Genomic DNA, 24,601 nt, shown 5'->3' with positions numbered 1-24,601 from the left:
ATGATGTACTTTTAGAGAAAAATGATGTCCATGCATGTGGACTCGTGGTCCAAATTTACATAAAACACTTTTCCTGAATGTTTTTTATGCATATTTAACATATTTAATTTTTTTGTTAATTTGCTTTGACTATTGAAAACTATTTTTTCGGGTTTGGGACATTTCATATTCTGTAAAACAGTTGCAGAATGACACTGTATGTCTGTAACAAAATATAAAACATTCAAAGTATTTTAAATAACCACTTATGAGCTAAAAATGTGCTGTCCACGTATGTTGACATTAGGCCCTAGATTGTTAAAACAAGTAAAATGTGCAATAATGTGTAAAATGAATTAAATTTATTTATTATATATCTATTGTACTATATATTGCTAGAGCAAGCCTGAGGATCTATAGAAACATTAGGCATCAGTTACCTATGGCTGCTGCTAAACTTCTTATGAACACAATGATTTTACCTCATTTATTTTATTGTGCTACAAGCTGGTCGCATACAAACATTACAACATTAAAACCATTGTATGTTATATATAAACAAACTGTTAACATTTTAGCTAAAAAGCCAGAGAGCTATCATCATTGCAACTGTATTGCACAACAAAAATTACTAACATTCGACAGTTTCTTATTTTATGCTGATGTGTGTTTAATGTATAAAATATTTCATGGTCTTGCACCACCACCCCTCAAACAATGTGTGATCGTCGGCCAGGGCAATATAAGACAGACTAGGTCATCTGTTAGAGGTGATTGTTCAGTTAAACTTAAGAGAACTGCTTAAGGACAATCAGTTTTTTCAGTTAAAGCAGCAGAAAGATGGAATAAAATACCATCAATACTCAGATAAATACTCAGAGAGAGCAGCACTTTTAATAATTTTAAAACTGTTCTTAAAATTTGGCTAAAACAAAATCAAATATGAAGCCACTGATTTGATTTCATTTTATTGACAATGATGTGTTGTATTTATTGTACTGTAAGTGTATATCGTATTTGTTATAACTGTTAAATTTGTTACTTCCTGCCCAGGGACTACAGATGTAAATTAGCTTTATAGCTAACTCTGGCACAACATGTCGTACATTGTCCCTGTATAAATAAATAAAATAAATAAAAATAAAATAAATTAGTTAAATGTTTAGTTTATGTTTAGTGTGTGTCATATCTTGTTTTAAATTGCACAATGGAGTATGGTAGAAAGGCAATTTCAGTCTGCTATGTAATGTACTGTTGCATGGTTTGATTGACAATAAAGTTGACTTGACTTGAAAATAATCAGCCAATGGAGTGAGTACAATAATCTTATTATGAAGCGAAAATAAAATTATTTTGCTAACCCTATTGGCCAAATAATTAGCTTCTTTTAAGGAAACACTCCTTAAATGTTTACATTATTAAGATGTATTCATCAAATTCAAAAAATAAAAATGGGAGAAAGAGTCAGATCCCTGCTTACGCCAAATCATAAGCTGCTGAGTCAGATCACAGGTAAATTAGACACATTCCCGTTCAAATTTCTGTCTTTTGTCCACTTCCAACCACGGTTTACTAAACAGATTTCTCTGATCTTTAAATCTAATACAGCAAAAAAAACATATGACAATCATGTGAAGGTAAATTCTTTATGAATGCTGTGTGCATTGAGATTTATTTCATTGAGTTCCTATTTCCTAAAACAAAATGTATACTGTTATACTGTTGTCTTTATTTAAATTAGACCATTGTCTTCATTTAAATTAGTTTAACAAATATTTAACCCTCATAATTATTCTCACTGGGTGATTTATTAATAAATTATAATGAAAAGCATGAGGAGTTGATCTTTATCACGTTAAATAAAAAGTTTTGGAGGCTGTAATTGTGCCTGTGTATGTTGTTGTTGTTTTTTCCCATAAAATAAATGTATCAACTGCATTAATGAATATACCCAAAAGAGAAAATATTCGCAATACTTTGAAAAAATAAAGAAACACTGAAAACATGAGATATTCTGATTTTAGTTTTGAATATAATAAAGCAGCTTTAGTCAAATGCTCAAAATAGTCATATATATTAAGTATTTATTATAGCAAAAGAAAAAGAAACATTTTGGCCAAAATTAAGTGCTAACTGAAGACGTTTTTTTATCTGTAAAGATATAGACCTCAATTTTTTTAGTGTATGAATGGACATTAATGGCAGTTGTTGTTTTTGATCTAAAAGCAGCAAAACTTCATGCTGAACGCTGTGGGTTTGTTGATGATAGACAGATTTTTGAGCAGTGTTATTCTGTAGCTACTTACCTGCTAAAAATTAGCAACACTTTTTACATCAAAATCAGAAATGTAAGTTATTTTGTATAAATGTATTGATATGACGTTAGCTCTAGTCGCTAACATTAACGAAAACAGGAAGTAGTAATGGAAATTTTTTTACTTAAGTATATCTTTGAGGCTGTACTTCTTAATTTTTACTTAAGTACAAAAGTCGTTTTAGGGTGCTTCACACCAGTGAATCGATTCAGTTGTTCCGAAACAGAGATTACAAATGTTACATTGTTGCTTTTTGCTCTTGGAGTGGTTCGCTTTCACACTGCAAAGCTTCTAATCGGACCAAAAGAGCTAAAACAAGTCACGTGTGAGTAAACTCTCCTCACATTGGTCAGAGTGTCAGGGTTTATTTTGCAGAGTCCTGCTCAGCTGTCAGGAGAGGTGGTGGTTTGGTGGTGTTTGATAAGGTGCGTGCGACGTGTCTGAAGAGTGAGGAGAGATGCGATGGGGAGGGGTGAGAAGGGTGCGCGACATAGCCTATTTGAGGACCGGAAGGGAGACGCGAGATTACCGGGAGATTACCAGGAGATTTGCGAAACCTCCCGCCCTACTCATAATTCTCTCTTCATATAGCCGTATGCCTATTACATATCCATAAAACACAGTGATATAACCGCGCTCGAATCATTTGCTTTTTCACTGCAATCGAACCGCTCCAGAGTTTGTTTCAATCGAGCCGAGACCACCTCATTCAAGCGATCTCGGAGCGATTGATTTGGCGCGGATCCAAGCGCGATTGGTGGTTTCACATATGCCAAACGAACCGCGCTAACTGGGCAAACGAGACAGGTTCGGAAACAAAAGTGTAGGTGTGAAAGCACCCATAAACTTAAGTATCTGTACTTCTACTTGAGTAAAGGATGTGTGTGCTTTTGCCATCTTTGGTGACTTCATTTTGTAACCCCTTTGACAACCGTTTTGTCCCCTCCACCCTTATTTATTTTTACTTCTTCCTCTTGTGTTTTTTTTTCCTAAAAAACAAATTCCATTATTTCTGAAAACAAGCCAATATTTGTTGCTCGTCTAAACAAAAATGCTTCTTGATTTAAGAATGTTTAAATATTTGGACTAAAAACAAGACAAAAACACCAAGTAAGAAAAGCATGTGTAAATGTTAGCATAATCTCGTTATTCCCGCAACACTCTAGCAAATTATAAAAATCCGGCCATTTGCCTGAAATATTTATGAAATTTGTCACTAAAAGGAATGGAGTTGTTAGTTATTCATAGCCTCTGCAGCAGAAACACGAAGCGTGCAGTGAGCTGATGGTTGAGGGAAGCAAAACGTCCACACTAATGACAGCTCACACATCCACATGCAGACTTACGGAAACGGGACACTGGGTGTAAGAGAAGGAGAGCGTGTGTACCCTGAGAGAGCAGGCCGGGCAGGGACAGGCGACGGCTGAGCTCTGCCTCCTCCTCTCGGATGTCCCCCAGGCTAGAGCTCTTCTTCCCCTGCATGGACTCTTCCAGACGGAGTCTCTCCTCCACTCGCTCGCGACCCTCTCCTGGAACCTGGAGCACAAACATGTCATAACTGGATGATGGATCACAATTGGTTAGTTTGAAGTGGCAAGTAGGAGGACAACATGAGAAGTCTGTTTGAATTGTGTTGTTTCAGCTCAAAGTCTTTTTAAAGGTAACTGCTTCATTCATTCATTTATTTTCCTTTGGTTTAGTCCCTTTATTCATCAGGGGTCACCACAGTGGAATTAACCGCCAACTTTTACACAGCATATGTTTTACACAGCGGATGCCCTTCCAGCTGCAACCCAGTACTGGAAAACATCTATACACACTCATTTACACACATACACTACGGCCAATTTAGTTTATTCAATTCACCTACAGCGCATGTCTTTGGACTGTGGGGGAAACCGGCGTACCCAGAGGAAACCCATGCGAACACGAGGAGAACATGCAAACTCCATATAAAAACGCCAACTGACCCAGCCGGGACTTAAACCAGCGATCTTCTTGCTGTGAGGCGACAGAGCTAACCACTGAGCCACCGTGTCACCTTTAAAGTAACTGGTTGAAAATCATTTACATGGGCTGAATTTAAATAATCAGATTCAATTTAGTAATGTTGAACTTATTTTGTAAGAAGGAGGGAAAATTGCGTAGATTTGAGATACACTTACCCAGTAACCAATGACTTTTCTCAGGGAGAGCGCTTCATATGTTGAGACTACACGCTCCCCTACTGCAGAGGCACACGACACCACCAAGTTGTTCAATGCCGAGCCCATAGGAGTCACAGACTGAGCAACCGGGATCAAGGGCTCAGAAGCGAACAGATTAGCAGGGTCACCCGTGAGCTGAAACAGAGCAAATATGAGCTGTACATCGAAATTTTTCATTTAGCAGAAATTTAAAAAATTAAGTGACAATGGCTTGGAGCGACTGACTAGTAATTAAAAATAACTTAATTTACAATAAACAAATAAAATGTATCTAAATAAACAAAGTCAACTTCTTAAAGAGGGTTTAAGTGTGTTGCAAGGAAATGGTTAAATAAAAAAAATATATAAAGAGACCATAAGATTTATTGAATAAATAAAGAATACCATAGAGAAGACCATAAAGAATTGTAACAAGAATTTACATTAGAGTTCTATTACAAATATTTGGTAATTTTACTTTTCTATTCATCAAAAGAATTGAGAGAAAATAAACGTATCACATTTTCCACAAAGTACACAAACTATTTACAAAAGATGAAATCAACATATTAGAATGACTTTTGAAGGATCATCATGAACAGAGTAAAAAACAGATATAAACAGGTAGTTTTGTAAGTTAACCTTTAAAAGCACAAAAATTGTAAAACCGCTGTTTAAAATAATCATTCAAAAGTTCATATCTATTCAATTCTGCATTATGTTATCCCATGTTCAATATTTATGCCATTTATCCTATTTTCCAATGTTGTCCCATGTCAGTAGTCACATTAAAAGTAATATTTTTTTCAGTTTTTCTTTTATTTTTTCGTTTGGTGTTACATTATTAATATGCATATTTAGACAAAGGTATTGAATATTAATATTGGGCATTTTACCCGTGCAGACGGTTAACATGAAACAATTATTAGTTTATAGCAGAGATGCCCAAAATAGGGCCTGCAGGCTAAAGTTGGCCCATTGTAACCTTTGATTTGGCCCACCATCCCATCTGAGAAGAGAGTGAGAATAATGAAGAGGGTTGGGACGAATGCCTTAAACACAGAGATTGTCTTTTCTAATTTGACGTAATCTTTTTTATTTTATTTTATTTTATTGTTAAGCTACAAAAAACAAACTGAAATTTAATGTTTTAACTGTTGTTAATTAATCTGAGTTTTAAAAATGTATTTATGGTCACTTGACGGATAAAGGACTATGCACTAGACATGGGCAAGCAAATCAAGGCAAAAACTAGTTTAATTTAGTTATAAATGAGTTTTGTTTAATTGTAATAAGTTAATTATAAAAATACTCTATTAGTTAATATAAAGCAATGTTTTAACGTCATTTTTAAACATCATTAAATACATTAGAAAATCATCCATGTCAACTACAGTTGAAGTCAGATTTATTAGCCCCCCTGAAATATCAGCACCCCAGTTTATTTTTTTCCACAATTTCTGTTTAACTGAGAGAATTTTTTTTAACACATTTCAAAACATAATAGTTTTACAAACTTATCTCTAATAACTGATTTCTTTTATCTTTGCCATGATGACAGTAAATAATATTTGAGTAGATATTTTTTAAGACACTTCTATACAGCTTAAAGTGACATTTAAAAGCTTAACAAAATTAATTAGGGTAACTATGCAGGTTAGGGTAATTAGGAAAGTTATTGTATAATGATGGTTTGTTCTGCAGACTATCAGGAAAAAATATATTGCTTAAAGGGACTAATAATTGTGTCCTTAAAAAGGATTAAAAAAAATAAAAAACTGCTTTTATTCTAGCCGAAGTAAAACAAATAAGATTTTTTTCCAGAAGAAAAAATATTATCAGACATACTGTGAAAATTTCCTAGGTCTGTTAAACATCTTTTGGGAAATATTTAAATAAAAAAATAAAATCTAAGGGGAGGTAATTATTCTGACTTCAACTGTATATTTACCTTCGTTCCAATAGGCTCAATCCTGTTTGGTTTTTGGCCCTTCATTAGAAAAAGTTTGGGCAGCCCTGGTTTATAGGTATTAGCCAGATTTATTTATTACTGGTGCACAAAAGCTATTAACTCAAAACGATTGTAGATCAAAAGTTTCAATCTTTAAAGAGAGTTTTCACCCAAAAATGAAAAATAAAAATCGCCCTCAAGTGGTTATAAACCTTTATGAGTTTCTTTCTTTTGATAAGCACAAAAAATTAGATTTTATGAAGAAAGCTGAAAATCTGTAACCATTGACGTCCATAGTAAGAAAAACAAATGATTTGGAAGTGAGTGATTACAGGTTTACAACATTCTTCAAAATATCTTCTTTCGGATTCAACAGACGAATGAAACTCAAACAGGATTGAAACAAGTTAGGTGTGAATAAATGATGAATAAGCTTGAATTTTTGGGCGTAATGCTTTCTGGACGCTGCACATGAGACTAACCTGAGCTGAATGAATTGTGCTGGAGGTCTTGATGGTGTGCTCTGCTAAAGCATGATCAGAAAGTCTCTTCAGATACGCCTTCACCGCCTGCTCATCAGGATATGGAGACTTCCCTGAGGATCTGCAGCTATCCGGCTCAGGGATGCTATTCTCAGATGCTTCCACACAAACCTCTCCAGCTGCTGCTGGAGCTTCATGAGCAGCCGAGTCTTCAACAGGTGCTTCAATAGATTCTTGGCAATACGCAGGAACCTGATTTTGAAGTTCAAATGGAAGTGTGCTTTCTGGAGGACGAGTAGATTCGGAGATGTTACTGGAAGTGGGTGATTTGGAGATCTGGGTGGACATACAAGGAACAGGTTCAGTAGGAGAGCTCTTCCCTGGTTTCCCCGGATCTGGACTTCCCTCCACTGCAGACTTGATGTCAGTGCTGTCCATCTCAATGCCCAGTGGACAGTGATGGCCGTCAGAGATAATGACATGGTCTTCTTTATCTGTCATAGTGTAGAGCAGCTGATGGCACTGACCGCACTTGTCTTGAGGGGGTTTTCGGGGCTCCTGTGGAGGAGGGAGACAGCGTACGAGAGCCACGCTGTGAGCGGATCCACACGCCACCTGTAATACATGCCTCCCAGATAGGTGATCCACTTTTTGGGGCTTCCAGACAGGAAAAGCTGAAGTGTTTAGGCCCAGCTGGCAGCCGCTACCCCAAGCCCAGACTTCATGCTTGGCTGAAAGAGCCAGGGTGTGCTGATCGCCACACGCCACCTCCAGGATCTTAACCGTCTGAGGAGGCGTGGCCTCAGAGTCAAGCACACCCACAGGGGTGGGGTTAGGGATAACAGACAGTCCCAACAAGCCACACTGGCCGTGAACATTTTCTCCCCACATGTGCACTCCTCCATCCTCCGTCACGACTCCGCTGTGCGCGGAGCCAGCAGCCACAAAAACAACACGCTGTTCGCTCAGCACTGCCTCCAAAATGGGCTCTGCTGATGATATTTGGTTCTGCTTCCATGGCAACTCACCAAAACTGTAGACTTGTCCGCCTAAATATAGAATTCAAATTAGTACATTTCTTAATTGTAAAATAATTTTTTTTAAATCATCAATTTTTTACAAACAACTTTTATGAAACCGGGGCCAGTGCAAACTAGGGGGCCCCAATTAACTTCCAAGGGAACCCTAGGATGTTTTAGCCTTTGTAAATAAATATATTAATATTATTGTTAAAGTCTGCATGAACCGGAAGCTGCGACTGTTTTTTTTATATTGTGACACAGTTCATAAAGATACAGAATATCATGGGAAAACAGGGGGCGTGGCTTGTTTTTATAACTGCGGGCTGATTGGATGTCGTAAATTAGGCATTTCATTCAGGATGATTGGGAAAAGGGTTTCAGGACAGGTATTACAACCTAACAGACACCACCTCCTTACAATTTCTGCTTGTTGTCAAAACTGACAGTTGAAGTGGCTTGGTTAAGTTTGTAACCAACGCCCAATACCTAAGACATGTGCAATCTGACAATTTAACCTTAAAAAAAAACAGGAAGTGCATTTCAGATTTCAATTTTAGATTACATGGGCATTATATTTTTGGTTATGACATGCACAGATGAATTGTTCGCCACAAAACTAACAATGTGAGCTAACAAAATCACGTGATTAGTTTTGATTTTATTTGTACTTTATAGTAATTTGTTAAATTAAACAACTAAACCATATTTCTATAATAATAATAATAATAATAATAATAAGGCTTTTTCTTCTAATACATACAATTCTTAAACTTTTAGCCACAAAAAAAATACTAAATGACTACTGCTTAATTAGCTTAATATTTCTTTAGTCACAGTCTCGGTCATTATAAAAGGTTTGAAAAGATGCTGCTTTGTCATAATTACTGAAGAAATAGTTAAAATTATATATCTTAAGTTGTGGACACATTCATTGTTGTTTGGCAAACGTTTTAGGGTGAAACCATTTTAGTAGGAAAAGGCCATTTCAATAGGAATCAGTGCAATCTGAAATTTAGCTTTAAAGTGTTTAGAGTGTTTTTACGATGCGTTATTATCAGTTGCCTATATTGAACAGCAGAACATAAACCACTGAACTGAATGAAACATTAATATTTTGCTAATTACCATTGCTGAAAATGATCAGGTATAGTCATATTTGGCCTGTACTAATCTTTTTTGGACTGGAAAAAAACAGTTGGAATACAAAAGGCCAAAAAATTATAACTAATCAAGGAGATGAGAATCTAATAAATGTAGTTTGTCAAAATATTAAACCTTTCCCTGCTTATGGAGTCCTTCTCTATATAGTTTAGCAGCTTGCACATTTTTCAGTGATTTAGATAATCTAAAACAACATTAATAAACTTTCCTTGAATGGACAAAGAAAAGCAGATTAATTTCAATAGATTTCAATTTGCAACAACATACAGTTGAAGTCAGAATTATTAGCCCCCCTTTAATTGCTTTTTTTTTTTCTTTTTAAAATGTTTCTCAAATGATGTTTAACAGAGCAGGGAAATTTTCACAGTATGTCTGATAATATTCTTAGTTAATACTCTTTAATATTCTTAGTATTATTTGTTTTATTTTGGCAAGAATAAAAGCAATTTTAAATTTTTTAAGGCCAAAATTATTAGCCCCTTTAAGCTTTATTGTTATTCGATAGTCTACAGCAGGGGTTCCCAAACTTTTCAGCACGCGACCCCTAAAATAACAATGCCAGTGACTCGCGACCCCCAATATCCTCTGAGGTGGTTATAAATACAGAAAACTTGCATGCAATGGCGCACACACACACACACCAATAGACCAAAGTCTATTCTTCGTTTAATTTTTTTTATGTATGTCAGTGCTGTAAATTGGCCAGAAAGTTTAACCTGGTATTATAAAATCAATCTGCTGCATCTGACGCTATTGCTGTCTTTAATATAATGTATTTACCCCAGGGGTCGCTATCCAATAGAACAAGTAAATAAGCTACTATAGTAACTATAAACGACTGTTCTTTTCTCTTCAGTTGGTTATGGATAAAATATGGTAATTCTTATGGCCTAATAATAATAATAAGTAGATTTTTGGAAATCACCAGGCGACCCCCCTTCATTGTTCCGCGACCCCTCAAGGGGTCCCGACCCCCACTTTGAGAACCACTGGTCTACAGAACAAACCACCGTTATACAATAACTTGACTAATTACCCTAACCTTCTAGTTAACCTAATTAACCTACTTAAGCCTTTAAATGTCACTTTAAGCTGTATAGAAGTGTCAAGAAACATATTTAGTAAAATATTTTTTACTGTCATCATGACAAAGATAAAATAAATCGGTAATTAGAGATGAGTTATTAAAACTATTATGTTTAGAAATGTGTTGAAAAAAAATCTGCTCTTCGTTAAACAGAAATTGGAGAAAAAAATAAACAGGGGGGCTAATAATTCTGACTTCAACTGTGTGTGTAAGTTAAAGATGAGTGTTTTAATTTTAAGAGTGATCTATAAAATAGAATTACTGTAGCAAACAAGATTTGTCATGGCTGATGATGTTAAGTAGGCAAGGCTGTTAAAAGCCAGAACACGTCATTACATTTCAATGAAAAATCCCAAAAGCATACAATTATTCATAACTGATGCAGAATCAGACAAAAATTTGATAATTTCCTACCATGTGTGTCTATGCCTTATTCCAGAATGAATAATAAATACATTACCTTCTACTAGAAGAACACCATGCCTAGCTCCCAGGGCAGCCTGGAGCACCGGCCGGGAGAGCAGCACCCTCTCTGGTGCGGTGCTGTATGAATATCCCTTCCACGTGTGCAGAAGACCTCTCTCCCCAGAACTGTCCCCCTCACCAGAGCTACAAACACAGTGATGCACACGCTCTCAGAGGAGTCATGAGACCACAAAAAAAAATAGTCTACAAATGCTCCATTGTTTGACCCTGCCGATCTTTGAACACACTCACCTAATCAGTTTCTCCATCTCTAAAGGTTCCCCATGTCACAGCTGTTGCGCTTGTCACTGCGGATGATTGTCCTGTAAGAGAACAGGTGATTTATTCATTCCGAAGAGGAACGACAACAAAAGGGATTCATTACAACTTATATATTTTTAGAGGGATAGTACACCCAGAAATGTAAATGTACTCATTATTTACTCATTGACGTAACGCTGGTTTTATATTCACACATTCAGACTTTCTCCTTAATAATATATTCTTAGAAAATAATTCTTTGCAAATCCTACATAGTGAAATCATATTAGCAGCCAAAGACTGTCAAAGTACAACATTGTTCACAGTCAGATAAATCGTGCTAATGTTGTTTTCAAGTCATACTTGCATGATATTTACACGGTATATACAGGAGTCAGAGAGTGAAATTCAATACCCTTTGATACCTATTTTAAGATGATTTCCATATATTTTAGGATGTATTACTAATTACTTTTTTATTAGGACTGAATCTATTAGTTGAAAATGTCAAAAAATCTTTCTGTTGTTGAGTAGTCGTTTGATCACACGGATGCAAGGACCTGCGGTACCATGATTTAACCAGTATAACACTGTAGCACTAGGGTGTAATTCAGCGCTCCTGAACACTATCGCAGTAGATATCGACACTATCGCATTTTAAAAATTACGATGAAGTGCAAAATAATTTTAACTAGTGTATGTGGGAAAGCTTACAAAACGTAAAAATAACAACGCTGTTTTGTGTGATTTATATACAGTACATTGTGGAAAAAAATCTAAAAGTGAGAAAAATAATCATTTAAATAAGTGCATATTTGGGTATATTCATATATATATATATATATATATATATATATATATATATATATATATATATATATATATATATATATATATATATATATATATATATATATATATATAAAGATATTTTTATATTTAGGTTGTCATTGCCACTTTAGGTTTCAACCGGTAACATTGTTTGGGAACTTTTTAACTATATATTTACCAAATACACACTGTCTTCAGACTGTCATTTTTCATGCGATTTTGCAAGTCCATATTTTAGAATTTTAGAAAACAGAAAAAATTTGGAGTATGTGACATTTTTTTATGTGCTCTATCCCATGTTGATTAAAAATAATGAAATATTAAGATGGAAAAACAATCTGTTTTTGTAAAATTATACTACATAAAGCATACCTTCCCCTGAACTGAAACATTATTCATATGATGAATAAAAATACTAATTGATAATCTTCCAGCAGGTGTAACAGTGTTGCCTTGGTTACTTCAGTAAACAATACTGTGACCTTAAATTCAGCTAAAAAGCAGGAATTTATCAATTTCATAAACTACACAGCACACCAATATTCACAGATTAAATTTAGGCTTTACACTTTACACGTTATACAGTACATTACATAATCTAAAATTTTACCAAATATAATAGCTAGAATAGCATTTATGACTTGAAAATACTTTTTAAGGGCCTTAAACTTATCTAAAATGACCCCACTGACACCCTGATTTAAGACCGAATATTTAAAGTACCACAGTAAACAATATAGGGAGCATGTCACAAGTTGTCACTGAATGAATGTACGAATATAAAACCAGCTTTACCGCAATTATTTACTCCACTTCAAGAGGTTCCGAAGCTTTTTGAGTTTCTATATTCTGTTGAACACAAAATAAGATATTCTGAAGAAAGTTAAAAACCAGTAAACATTGACAGACATAATAGGAAAATCAGATACTACGGAAGTCAATGATTACTGGTTTATAGTTTCATTCAAAATATTAACACACACACACACAAAAAAAGGTTTGGAACAAGTAAACAAAGAGTAATGATGAAAGATTTTTTTTAGTTTTGGATGAACTATTACTTTAAGCTATTTTTCTGTGTGAGCATTTCCATATGTATACTATCATTTTTAAAGTAAATAGATTATTGACGTGAAGTTAGTTTTATATTCGCACATTCAGACTTTCTCCTTGACATCATATTTTCAGAAAAGTAATCTTTGCAAAATCTTAATAGAGAAATCATATTAGCAGCCAAAGACTATCAAAGTACAACATTGTTCACTGTCAACTAAATAGTGCTAATGTTGTTTTGAAGACATACTTGCATGTTATTCCTGACCGGATATTCAAAGTAGCATGGTAAACAATATAGGGAGCATGTCCTAAGTTGTCACTGAACTAATGTGTGAATATAAATCCAACTTTACATCAATACATAAATTTGGAGATCCCAAAATGTGCCAAAGACGCTTTACAAAGGCTTACTATGTAAACACAAGTGTTTACACATTGATCAGGGACAAAGGTGACGTAGAGCTGTGATGAAATCATCACCCAAAACTGATAAACACACAGTAACAGATCTGGAGTACAGTGCAATACATTTATTATATTATCATCACTATTAACAACCCCATTTATCTGCGCTGTCAATTTAAACACGAGAAGGTTTAGTTGTCGTGCATAAATATTACAGGAATTAAAACATCAGATTTATTGGCTTTGATAATACTGTAAATTATTAATCTGATACATCAAACTAGATGAATATGAAAATGAAATTGCACCTGTCTGATGAAGTGAAAGCACATCAAATTGATCAAGATTCGACATGTGAGGATCATAACTGATGTAAAAGATACTCGTATTAACACCACTGTAAAGTCATAAAACACAATGCAGTCCCTAAAAGACGGAAACATACATAATTTATATTATATTCGCTGCTTTAATATCCCTCAAGCTGACAAACAAAACGCTTCGTTCATTCTTACCTCAATATGTCAGAAGACAGACAGAAGCCAGTAAAACTTGGCTAACGTTACGTTAAATATATCTGGTCAGCTTTTAAAACACTTGATCAGAAATGCCATATAAGCCGGTAATGAAAGCAGACAGACAGAAGAGCGAAGCTCATGATGATGATGATGATGATAATCGGGTGTGTTGTTACGGTGTTGTTGTGAGCGCTTTAACGGACGGGGTGGCAAGAGGGACAAACTAGATCAAGTATTTACGCTTTCGCATTTTTTTTTTTCTCGGTCATGTAAGAGGAGAGAGTTGACGGTTGCTTGAAACGTCGAGATGGTAGGATTTACAGTAGTGTTTCTAATTCACAGAAACGGTGAAATGGACTTTCACAACTATTTTTTTTTCTTAGAAGACGCTGTTAAGTTAGGATAAACTCAAATATTTGAAGCCCTTTAGTGATGTTTTACTGTTAACCCTAGGTAAGCAATAATTCTTTGGCAAAGGTGGCACTGTCTTTAGGGTGGCACACAAGATTTGGGCCAGATGTAAAATGTAGTATGTGGCCCAGATGTTAAAAATGTATATGTGTACCACATTAATTTGGCCTGTCGTGGCCCATATTTAAAATACATTCAAATTATTTTGAGTAAAGAAATAAAAAATGGTCCATGTTTGGCCCTTCTCTGGCAGCCAGACTTGGTCCAGTCATGTATCGTAATTTAATGCGGCAGCTGGGCCAAGCAAAACCTAATTCTGTGGCCCGGAGCTGGGCCAGAGAAACTTTGTTTGGGATTCCTTAAATATGATATGCTTATAGTTAATTTGTTTTATTACATTTGTCAAACAATGTTTATATACAATTTTATGTAAGCTGTTGTCGTATCTAAGAATGTATATAATGCTTACGTTACTATTTATCTGATTTTAATCATAAATGTAGCATTAGTTTTGTTGATGTAACCTAATATATATATTTAGGTTGATTCAGTAATAAATAAAAGTGATTTTTATATGAATAAAATCAATTAATTTATAGACCACATGAAACATATTTGTAGGTTAGCATTAGATTTTTGTGTGTGCTGCTGGGTGGTAAAATGATTAGATGTGGCATCTAATAATGTGATGTGCTAATAGATGTGGTAGAATTAGTTTTGCTGTCGGAACCTAATGTATATTAAGGTTGATTCAGTAATGAATAAATGTCATTTTTATTTGAAAAAATTACATTAATTTAAGGACCACATAAAGCATATTTGTAGGTTACCATTTTAAAAAATGGTGCTGCTGGACAATAGATAGATAGATAGATAAGATAGATAGATAGACAGAAAGACAGACAGACTGACAGATAGATAGATAGATAGATAGATAGATAGATAGATAGATAGATAGATAGATAGATAGATTAAAATATGCAATAAATGTTATATAAATGTTATCTAAACGTTATAGAATGGAGCAAATATAATTTTTTTTACATGTTACGTATACCTAATGAATTTTAAAAAAATGTTTTAATATGCTAAATTTATATGCTACGATATAAACAATCAAACACTTGAGGTTTGCTGTTTGTTTCCGTTGGTTAAAACATTCCATCTAAACTATCAGTGCTTATTTTTCAAGATATGAGTTGAAATTCAAGCTAACATTTATTTTACGAAAATCTCTCCTTTTTATAGTCTCTCGTTTTCATGCTCAGAGAGACACATACACACTTATACACCCTCTGGGTCTTGTTGATGCACCAGCCTTTCAAAACAAACCAGCAATCCCTTGCCTCTCTTTATTTTCCAGCCGATTGGATGGTGGTGTGCAGGAGAATTCTCATTGGCTGTGACCACACAAGCGGCAGTGACAGCTGCAGGAGGCAGGAGAGAGACAGGAGGAGAGCTCTCAGAGTAAATCGTAGGAGGACAGAGAAAGCAACTTGTGTGTCAGTGTAGGTGCCGCCTGAAGCCAGGTGATGACATGCAGGATAAAAGGACAGTGGTGAGGTCGAGTACAACACTTAAAATGTCTGGGTCACATTGAGAGCCTCCTGTCGTATCAACACCAGTTCCATCAAGGTCCATCAGAAGAAGCAGACGGCATGCAGAACCTCCGGCATGCAGCTTCAGAGGCTTTCCAGCGTCTGGGTAAGTGCATTTCAGCTTTATCATGCGATCAGGTTCAAAATCGGTGCTTGAGAATGTTAATGATGTAGGAAGGAGGAGGGATAATGCATAGTGTAAGAGATGAAGCAACAATCTTCTTCATTGCCAGCATCTCAGCTGCACATTAAAACTGTAAACAACTTGATTCATGCATGCAGTCTCATCTGCATATCATGGTTCATTCTCGTCTGTGCCTAAATTAGCATAAATAATCCATTGCCGATTGTATTCTTTATATTTGTGTTTATTTGCATTTGTATGTCTTCTTATATAACCTACATATAATTGGACATACACTGCTTATAGTATTGCTTATAGTAAATTTATCATAGTCAACTCATAAATCTCATCTTATATAAGATTAAATTAAATTAAATTAAATTAAATTAAATTACATTTTTAAATTAAATTAAATTAAATTAAATTAAATTAAATTAAATTAAATTAAATTAAATTAAATTAAATTAAATTAAATTAAATTAAATTAAATTAAATTAAATTAGGAGTTCATTCCACTGTGGTGACCCCTGATTAATAAAGGGATTAAGCCGAAAGGAAAATGAATTAATTTATTCATTAATTCATTTTCTTGTCGGCTTAGTCCCTTTATTAATCCGGGGTCGCCACAGCGGAATGACCCGCCAACTTATCCAGCACATTTTTACGCAGCGGATGCCCTTCCAGCCGCAACCCATCTCTGGGAAACATCCACACATTCACACACACACTCATACACTACCGACAATTTAGCCTACCCAATTCACCTGTACCGCATGTCTTTGGACTGTGGGGGAAACTGGAGCACCCGGAGGAAACCCACGCGAACGCAGGGAGAACATGCAAACTACCAGTCGAACCAGCGACCCAGCGACCTTCTTGCTGTGAGGAGACAGCACTACCTACTGCGCCACTGCGTCACCTGATTTAATATAATTTAATTTTATTTTATTTTATTTTATTTTATTTTATTTTATTTTATTTTATTTATGTGGTTCATTCCGCTGTGGCGACTCCTGATTAATAAAGGGACTAAGCCAAAAAGAAAATTAATGAATTAAATTGAACTGAATTTTATTTTATTTTATTTTTTATTCATTTTCCTTTGGCTTAGTCCCAGATTATCAGGGGTCGCCACAGCGGAATGAACCACTAACTATTCTGGCATTTGTTTAACTGGCCCAGCTAGGACTTGAACCAGCAACCTCCTTGCTGTGGGGCAACAGTGCTAACCACTGAACCACCATGCTGCCTAATTTTTACTTTATTTTATTTTTCTTCTGAAATCTTTTAAAACTCCCAAAAGCACTAACTAGTCACTAGAGCCTCTGATGAGAAAACAAGGTTTAAACTGGTGTGTTGACAGATGTCTAAAACCCAGATTTATGATTGTCATTGTTAACTAATAAAATATTTTTGGTAGTTAAAATGCAGCTACAAAAAAATAAAATGTTCATATTAGATACTTATTTGTGTAATAATTCAGTTAAATAAAACAAGAATAAAATGTCTATCACTTAAGAAATAACTTGTTGCAAAATAAAATGTTGCAACATAGCTCATTCTGAAAACGTAGCCCCATATACATTCCTGGTGATCGTGAATTATGTAGCCAGAAGTACGCACGGCCATATTTCGTCTTTAAAATGAACGCTACGGGTATGCGGTATGATGCTATTCCTTTTCACGCTTACCTAATGACCGCTTTCCTCCATATGGACGGCTTTATAGCGGTTATCAGTTTGTCCAGTTAGCTAGCCATTTATGTCAGCAGACTTGAGACGCAGCGAGGAGCTGACCATGATGTCGGGGTTTGAGTCTAGTGAAGAGCGGTTCTAGAAAGCAGGTAAGAATAAAACAGAAGCCAAAACATAAAACAAATAAATAACAGGGTGAGAATGTGGTAAAATCTCAAAACGTGGTAAAAATCAGACGAAAGCTTTTCTTTTTTTGGATAGCTTTTAAAAACTGTCGGTTGGGTTTAGTAAATTGGTGGGCAGGTTAATCGGTGCTTTTGAAAACACTATTGGTTGGGTTTAGGAAAGCAGCGACCTCTGTTGGATTTACATGAGAACAGCAGGCACGAATGGCACTCATGAAAGAAATTTGAGATTTGAAAAAGCGTACACAGTGGCTAGTGTGCAGTGGTGGATTCGCGAAAACAAAAACTGCAAAATAACGTAGCTCCTGGAAAGTATTTTTTGCACTCCAGAAATGTATATAAGGGTACGTAATCAGAATGAGCCTGGGTTGTAAAAATAGAATATAAACATAAATTGGTCAAAAATAATTTTATATAAATAATTCTTGACTTTTTAAGGCACATATGCATTTCTCCTACACTTGTGTTGTTGCAGCTCATTTTAAATAAGCAGCTTGAACAAACAGCTAACATATGTTTTTTGAGTGTAAGCAAACAGATTGTTACACATGTCAATGTTAAAGGGTTTTGGAAGATAAATAGCCTAAATATGCCTCTAAATCCTTTGTGTATAAGAGAGAATGACCTACACGGCAGAGCCATTATCTGTAGTTTACTGCATGACAGAAGTGAGATTTTGTTGTCTGTTATGAGGGAAGGCCGGGTTCCTCTAGGTGAGAGGAAAACAGCCTGTAACAGCATCTGTGTCCATCTCTTGAGACAGAGGAGGGCTGAGAGTGGAGAAAATTGTGTGCGTGTGTGTGTGTTATGTGTGAAAAAATAGGCACAGTGAAAGGCAATGACTTTAAATATATTGTACTGACGCGGGCTATTTCTGGACATGTGTTTAAGCACATTTCCTCACCATGTACAAACGTAGCCCATTGATATCCAATGAGGAGTCTGCAAATATGCTTTTTTTCTCACAGCCTCCTGTTTAATGCATCATTTGTGCTGAAAAATTCTGTTATGAGTCGTTTTCATTTATTTACTCTATGTTGATGAATTTTTTCTTGAATTGTATTTTTCTGAATCTGATCTGGGTAACTCCTTAAAGTAGGTTGGGGAGTTTCTGTGTTTGACATATTTCCTATTAAACAAAACCTCACATGTTCTGCAATTCTCAATTTAATTATATAATTGAATAACACATATTTATTAATTTCTAAGGAGCTACACTGTAAAAATTTGCCGTGATTTCAACGGTAAAAAAACTGTAAAAATGCTACAGTAAAAATCCAAAACCTGGTTAACAGTATGTTTCTCTAATATATTCGGCGAATAACCGTAAACGGACTTTCCCAGAATTCCCTGCATGGCACATCATTTTTTAAGCTTTTTGTTGACATTAATATGGATCTTTTTAGTTGTTTCCCCATCAGTTATGTACATTAGAGATTTATGTTACATCTAATGTTGATAAACAAAGTTTATTTCATGACTTGAATTTTATGCATGTTACCATACTGGTGTTTAGTAGCTGTGTGAATGACACGGAGCACCTTTTATATACTGATACTTCTTTCTGCTTGTGGCAAAAGTTGTTTGTGATAAACATTGGTTCGTTATGTTACTTTCATATCACCACCTGCATATGGCTGTGTTAACGCGTCTATCTGTGTAACAAAAGATGTGTAAATGTTGGTAATTCAAAATACAGATATATTATATCTAAAAATGTATGAAATATGGTAGTTTACTGTAAAAATAACGAATTACTTTTACGGTTTTTACCATATTTTTAACAGTAAAATACTAGCAACCACAGCTGCCGTTTTTTTACCGTAAATTTTACGGATTTATTTTTTACAGTGTACTTTAAATACAATGGAAAACCTGACTTCACCAAGTAAAAACTAGTAAAAAAGCAAACTCATAGTCTGATGAGCCAATTCAAATACTGTTCTAGAATCAACAACAAAAAAAGTTGTGGATGCAGGGACATCTCTGACTTGGCAAAATCATTGTGACCTGATTGTTATATCATCTAAAAACTAAACTATAGGATTGTCGAGTTATGTAATTAAATTTTGGATTTATAGTACATTCTGCTTACCTACAAACACAGTACAAAATAAGGTCAAATATAGCAAATCTTGCCTATGTAAAGAGATTTTTATCAATATTGGTTTGACAGTATCAGATATGCTGTTCATTACCCAGCAAGTAATTTTTTGTGTTTAAAAGAAGTCTAATAGGCGAATAGAATAATAAAACTAGGCTAAATTTGGCAGACCTGTTGTTTTAATACTTGATAACTAAGTTTTGTACTTAAAATAAACGTTTTATTTGAATAAATTTGGCTTAAAATACCCCCTTTTTATATCATTTTTGGTTTTTGCTTCATCTTCAAATCTGTGTTCCGATAATAAAAGTCCAAACAACTAAATCTACTCAAATGGTTTGAGGAAAACAATTGCAGCAAACCATTTTTCAAAAGTTCACACTTAACTGATGATTGATTATAAAGCTTGTTTGGCATGCTGTCCCAGGAGAGAGCCCTGAGCTCAAAAGATCCTCGAGCCTGGGGCTCTCTCCCGTTTGCAAGGCTAGAGGGGAGTTTGAGCTCAGGTAGATCTCGAGAACTCCCCTGCTGTCGTAGGCAATGAACAGACAGTGATTGCTCTTAAGAGATATTTGCTTACTTGGAGCATGTCTATGGTGCCGATTTAGATTAGTCAATTAACTCAAGTTGCGTGTTTTTGGACAGTGGGAGGAAACCTACGTGAGCACGAGAAGAACGTGTAAACTCTGCACAGAAATGTCGGCTGGCTTGGTTAGGACTAGAACCAGTGACATTCTTGCTGTGAGGCAACAGTGCTAACCACTGGGCCATCGCGCCACCCGAGTAGGGGTGGAAGGGGGGAGGTGAGGGCACTAGCAATCATAAGCACGAGATTCTCTCGAAATTAGTTTATAAATAAACTTCACAAAGTTTATTCATTTGAGTTGAGTCAACTCAAGCCATTAACCACAATCAGTTTCCTCGAACCATTTGAGTAGTTGTTTGGACTTAATTTGTTCCATTAACTGAACAGATGTGATTACTGAAGTTAAAATGTTTAGCATACTAATACTCTAAATGTTTGTCAAAATTATTAGTCCACCTGTGATTTATGCTCTAGAATATTTTTTTCTTTTAGACAAAGTATTATTCGTTTTATTTTGGCTAGAATAAAAGCAGTTGTTATTTAAAAAAAAAACATTTTAAGGTCAATATTTTGATTGACTACAGAACAAACAATCATTAAACAATGACTTGCCTAAATACCCTAACTTGCCTAGTTACGCTCTTAGAAATAAAGGTACAAGAGCTGTCACTGGGGCAGTACCTTTTGGGTACATACTGTATCTGTACCCAAAGAGTCCACAGTGGTCACTCAAAGGTGCATATTAGTACCCAAATGTACCTAAAAAGTACCTTTGAGGCACCATTATGGACTCTTCAGGTACAAATATGTACCTTTTGAAAAGGTACTGTCCCAGTGACAGCTCCTGTACCTATATTTCAGAGAGTGTAACCTAGTTAATCCTTTAAATGTCACTTTAAGCAGAATAGTAGTATCTTAAATAATATAATATCACATTTTATGTGCTGTCATAATGGCAAAGCTAAAAGAAATCAGTTATTAGAAAGGAGTTATTAAAACTGTTATGTTTAGAAATGTTTAAAAAAATCTTCTTTCCAATAAACAGAATTGGTTTCCTCAAACAGTTTGAGTTAACTTATCGAGTTTTGCAGAGTAATAGACATTTAAGTAAAGCCCAAAACTACACTATTCATCAAAAACACAGGAATGAATGACACGTGAAGTCTATTCAGTCTGTGTGTATGATGACTATCTGGACTTTTCTTTAAAGTCTATTAGATTTTCACTGACAACCCAAATTGAGCCTTATTTTAGCCAAGCCGTCTATGATAGATTTCTATTAAATGTCTATAAAACACAAAATCACACAAATCACTTTAGTGGGTAGTGATGCAAATCTCTCTCTTATTCCAAAAGAGCTCTATTGGATTGTGATCTGGTGATTGAGAAGCCATTATACAGTCGTAACTCACTGTCATGTTCAACAAATCATTTTTAAATGAACTGGACATAGTGTCCGGGCATGTTATCCTGCTGGAAGTTATTATCCTACAGTGGGTACACTGCGGTCATAAAGGGATGGACATTCTCAGCAAACAACACTCACGTAGGCTGTGGTGTTTAAACAATGCTCAGTTGTTTCTAAGGGGAGTCGAAGCGTGCCAAGAAAATATCGCCCACACATTTCAGCACCAGCCTGCACCATTGATACAAAACAGGATGCTCTCATGCGGTGTTGACCAAATTCTGACCCTACCATCCAAATATTGATGCAGAATGTAAGACAATTAATTTTACTTTTCAATTAATAGTAATTAGCTAATAGGAGTGGCAGTCTGTGTAATAGGTGTGTTCCCATGCCAATTTTGCTTCGACATGTTGTGTGTTCAGACATTCAGACCTCAGTTGTAAGAAGTGGTTGTTTAAGTTGTTTTCTAGCATTACTTCTCCTTAGACCTCTAAAGGCATTTACATCCATAGAACCTCTGCTCACTTAATACTTTGTATTAGGCCTGCACAATATTGTAAAAATCCGATTTTGCAATATTTTATTTGTTTTGCGATGCTATATATTGCGATATGAATACAGTTTCACAAGATGGTTTGAATAGCACTATGTGACAGATTTCTAGGCAGTCTAACAGTAGTCAGTTACAGAAATTGAATAATCACAATGCAAAACAGTGCTTTTTTCACAACCCCAAATCAGAAAAATTACTGTGTGTAGTACTGTGCAAAAAGAAAGCCCTATGTTAACAGTGTCCAGGGTCAAAGCCAGGGTCTGTCATGGTATGGGGTTGTATCAGTGCCCTTTGCAAAGGTAACTTTCACCTCTGTGATGGCGCAAGTAAACCTAAAAAGTACTTTTTCCAGAGACGGCCATGCATTTTTCAACAAGACAATGTAAAAACACATTCTGCACACTTTACACAATCCTGGCTGCGGAGGAAAGGATACAGATACTTGACTGGTCTGTCTGCAGTCCCGACCTGTCTCTAATAGAAAATATGTGGCACATTTTTAAGTGCAAAATGCAACAATGAAGACCCCATACTGTTGCCCACCATGAGACTTGTTTGTTTGCAGGAAGAATGGGACAAAACTACACCTGAAACCCTTCATCACTTGGTGTCAGGGATGACCATTATCTTTTGATTATGCTTTTAAATTAAAGACTTAATAATGCAACCCCTGCTCATGCTGAAAACGTAGTCGCGTGGACGTTTCTGGAGACCGCAAAAATACGTCCCGGGAGGTATAAATTGCGATTTTGTGCGATTTTTGTTTTCGTAAATCCGTGAGGGGCCACTGTGTGCACTTTTTTGCATCTCAAATTTCTCCTGCGAGTGCCGTTTACACCCGCGCTGTTCTCGCCTAAACCCACCACAGGCTGCTGTCGACGGACCGTTTGTCTGACTGATTGAATAGCCGACCGGCCATTCGGCTGACCCACCCTCCTTCTTCCCTGAACCCAACCAATTTTATCGATTGACCCGCCTACCCGATTACTTCCCTTAACCCAACCGGCGAGTTACAAAAGCCGTCCAGAAAAAGAAAAGTCCTCATCTGATTTTTACCACGTTTTCGGATTTTACCACATTCTCACACTGTTATTTGCTTGTTTGTTTTACTTTTTGGATTTTGTTTTTGTCCCGGACTCGAACCTAGTTGTATCAGTGCCCTTGGCATAGGTAACTTTTACTTCTGTGATGGCGCCAGTAATGCTAAAAAGTACTTTTTCAGGGACGCCCATGCATATTTCAACAAGACAACGTAAAAATACATTCTGCACTCATTACAAAATCCTGGCTGCGGAGGAAAAGGATACAGATCAGATATACCGACCTGTCTCCAATAGAGAATATGTGGCAAATTTTGAAGCGCAAAATGCAAAAATGAAGACCCCGTACTGTTGCCCATCATAAGACATGTTTGCTGGAAAAATGGGACAAAATTACTCCATGAAACCCTTCATCACTTGGTGTCTCTAAATGTCTTTTAAGTGTTGTGAAAAGGAATGGGAACATTACAAAGTGGTAAATGCTTTACTGTTCCAACTATTTTTGAAATGTGTTGCAAGAACCAAATTGGAATACGTGTTTATTTAATAAAAATAAATAATAAAAATCACGACGAACACGTTAAATAATGTTTGTTGTATTGTCTGAAATGAAATACAAGTCAAAGTAAATTTAGAAATCACTACTTGCTTATTTTATTAGCGTTTTCTATACTTTCCCAACTTTTTCTAAATTGGGGTTGTACTTTGCTAGGTCTTGTTTCTAGTCCAAATATCTAAAAATTCTTAGATCAAGTAAAAAGCAAATGTTTTGTTTTCACCTTCCGAAGAATTAACTGAAATTAAAGCTAAATTATGTTCCAGTGGGGTAAGTAAAATAATCTTGTTTTCGCATTGAAATGTAGTTCAAAAGTTCGCCCTTAGCTGATAATTGATTATGAAGCGTGTTTGGCATGCTGTCCCGGGAGAGAGCCCTGAGCTTGTGAGATCCTTGAGCCCGGGGCTCCCCCCCAATGCAGGGCGAGAGGGGATTCCGAGTTCAGGTTGGTCTCGAGAACTCCCCCTGCTTGATAATGTTGGAAGTAGATTATGAACGCTATGGAGTGTTTATGCTGTCAATTTAGTTTTTGTCAATTTACTTATGTTACATGCAAACATGCAAACTCCGACGCCAGGCAGTGTCTGAGCCAGTGACATTCTTGCTGTGAGGCAATGATGCTA

General features: G+C 35.7%; 2 protein-coding genes across 7 annotated transcripts in view; one reads left to right on the top strand and one right to left on the bottom strand.

The window, feature by feature from the left end:
- als2b (alsin Rho guanine nucleotide exchange factor ALS2 b) overlaps positions 1-13,915 on the bottom strand; it is a 64,946-nt gene extending 51,031 nt beyond the window's left edge. For 4 of the 6 annotated variants that reach the window (XM_009302175.5, XM_005165740.6, XM_009302177.5 and 1 more), the window contains exons 1-6: positions 13,717-13,915; positions 10,901-10,971; positions 10,644-10,792; positions 6,914-7,962; positions 4,460-4,636; positions 3,683-3,830 (exon numbers count right to left, since the gene is read on the bottom strand). In XM_009302175.5, coding sequence (XP_009300450.2) covers positions 3,683-3,830; positions 4,460-4,636; positions 6,914-7,962; positions 10,644-10,792; positions 10,901-10,917 — 1,540 coding nt within the window. In that variant the 5' untranslated portion in view covers positions 10,918-10,971; positions 13,717-13,915. Of the gene's footprint in view, positions 1-3,640; positions 3,831-4,459; positions 4,637-6,913; positions 7,963-10,643; positions 10,793-10,900; positions 10,972-13,716 lie in introns of all 6 variants that reach the window. The other 2 variants (XM_009302176.5, XM_073953671.1) reach the window with 1 other exon arrangement.
- A 1,695-nt stretch (positions 13,916-15,610) lies between these two features.
- Positions 15,611-24,601, top strand: part of cdk15 (cyclin-dependent kinase 15) — a 45,652-nt gene continuing 36,661 nt past the window's right edge. Inside the window, exon 1 of the mRNA NM_001040308.1 lies at positions 15,611-15,834. Coding sequence (NP_001035398.1) covers positions 15,789-15,834 — 46 coding nt within the window. The 5' untranslated portion in view covers positions 15,611-15,788. The remainder of the gene's footprint in view (positions 15,835-24,601) is intronic.

The sequence above is a fragment of the Danio rerio genome, chromosome 6 (genome assembly GCF_049306965.1).
Source record: "Danio rerio strain Tuebingen ecotype United States chromosome 6, GRCz12tu, whole genome shotgun sequence".
NCBI classification, from domain to species: Eukaryota; Metazoa; Chordata; class Actinopteri; order Cypriniformes; family Danionidae; genus Danio; species Danio rerio.
The sequence above is the reverse complement of the archived record's forward strand: the minus strand, read 5'-3'. Positions and strand labels throughout refer to the sequence as shown.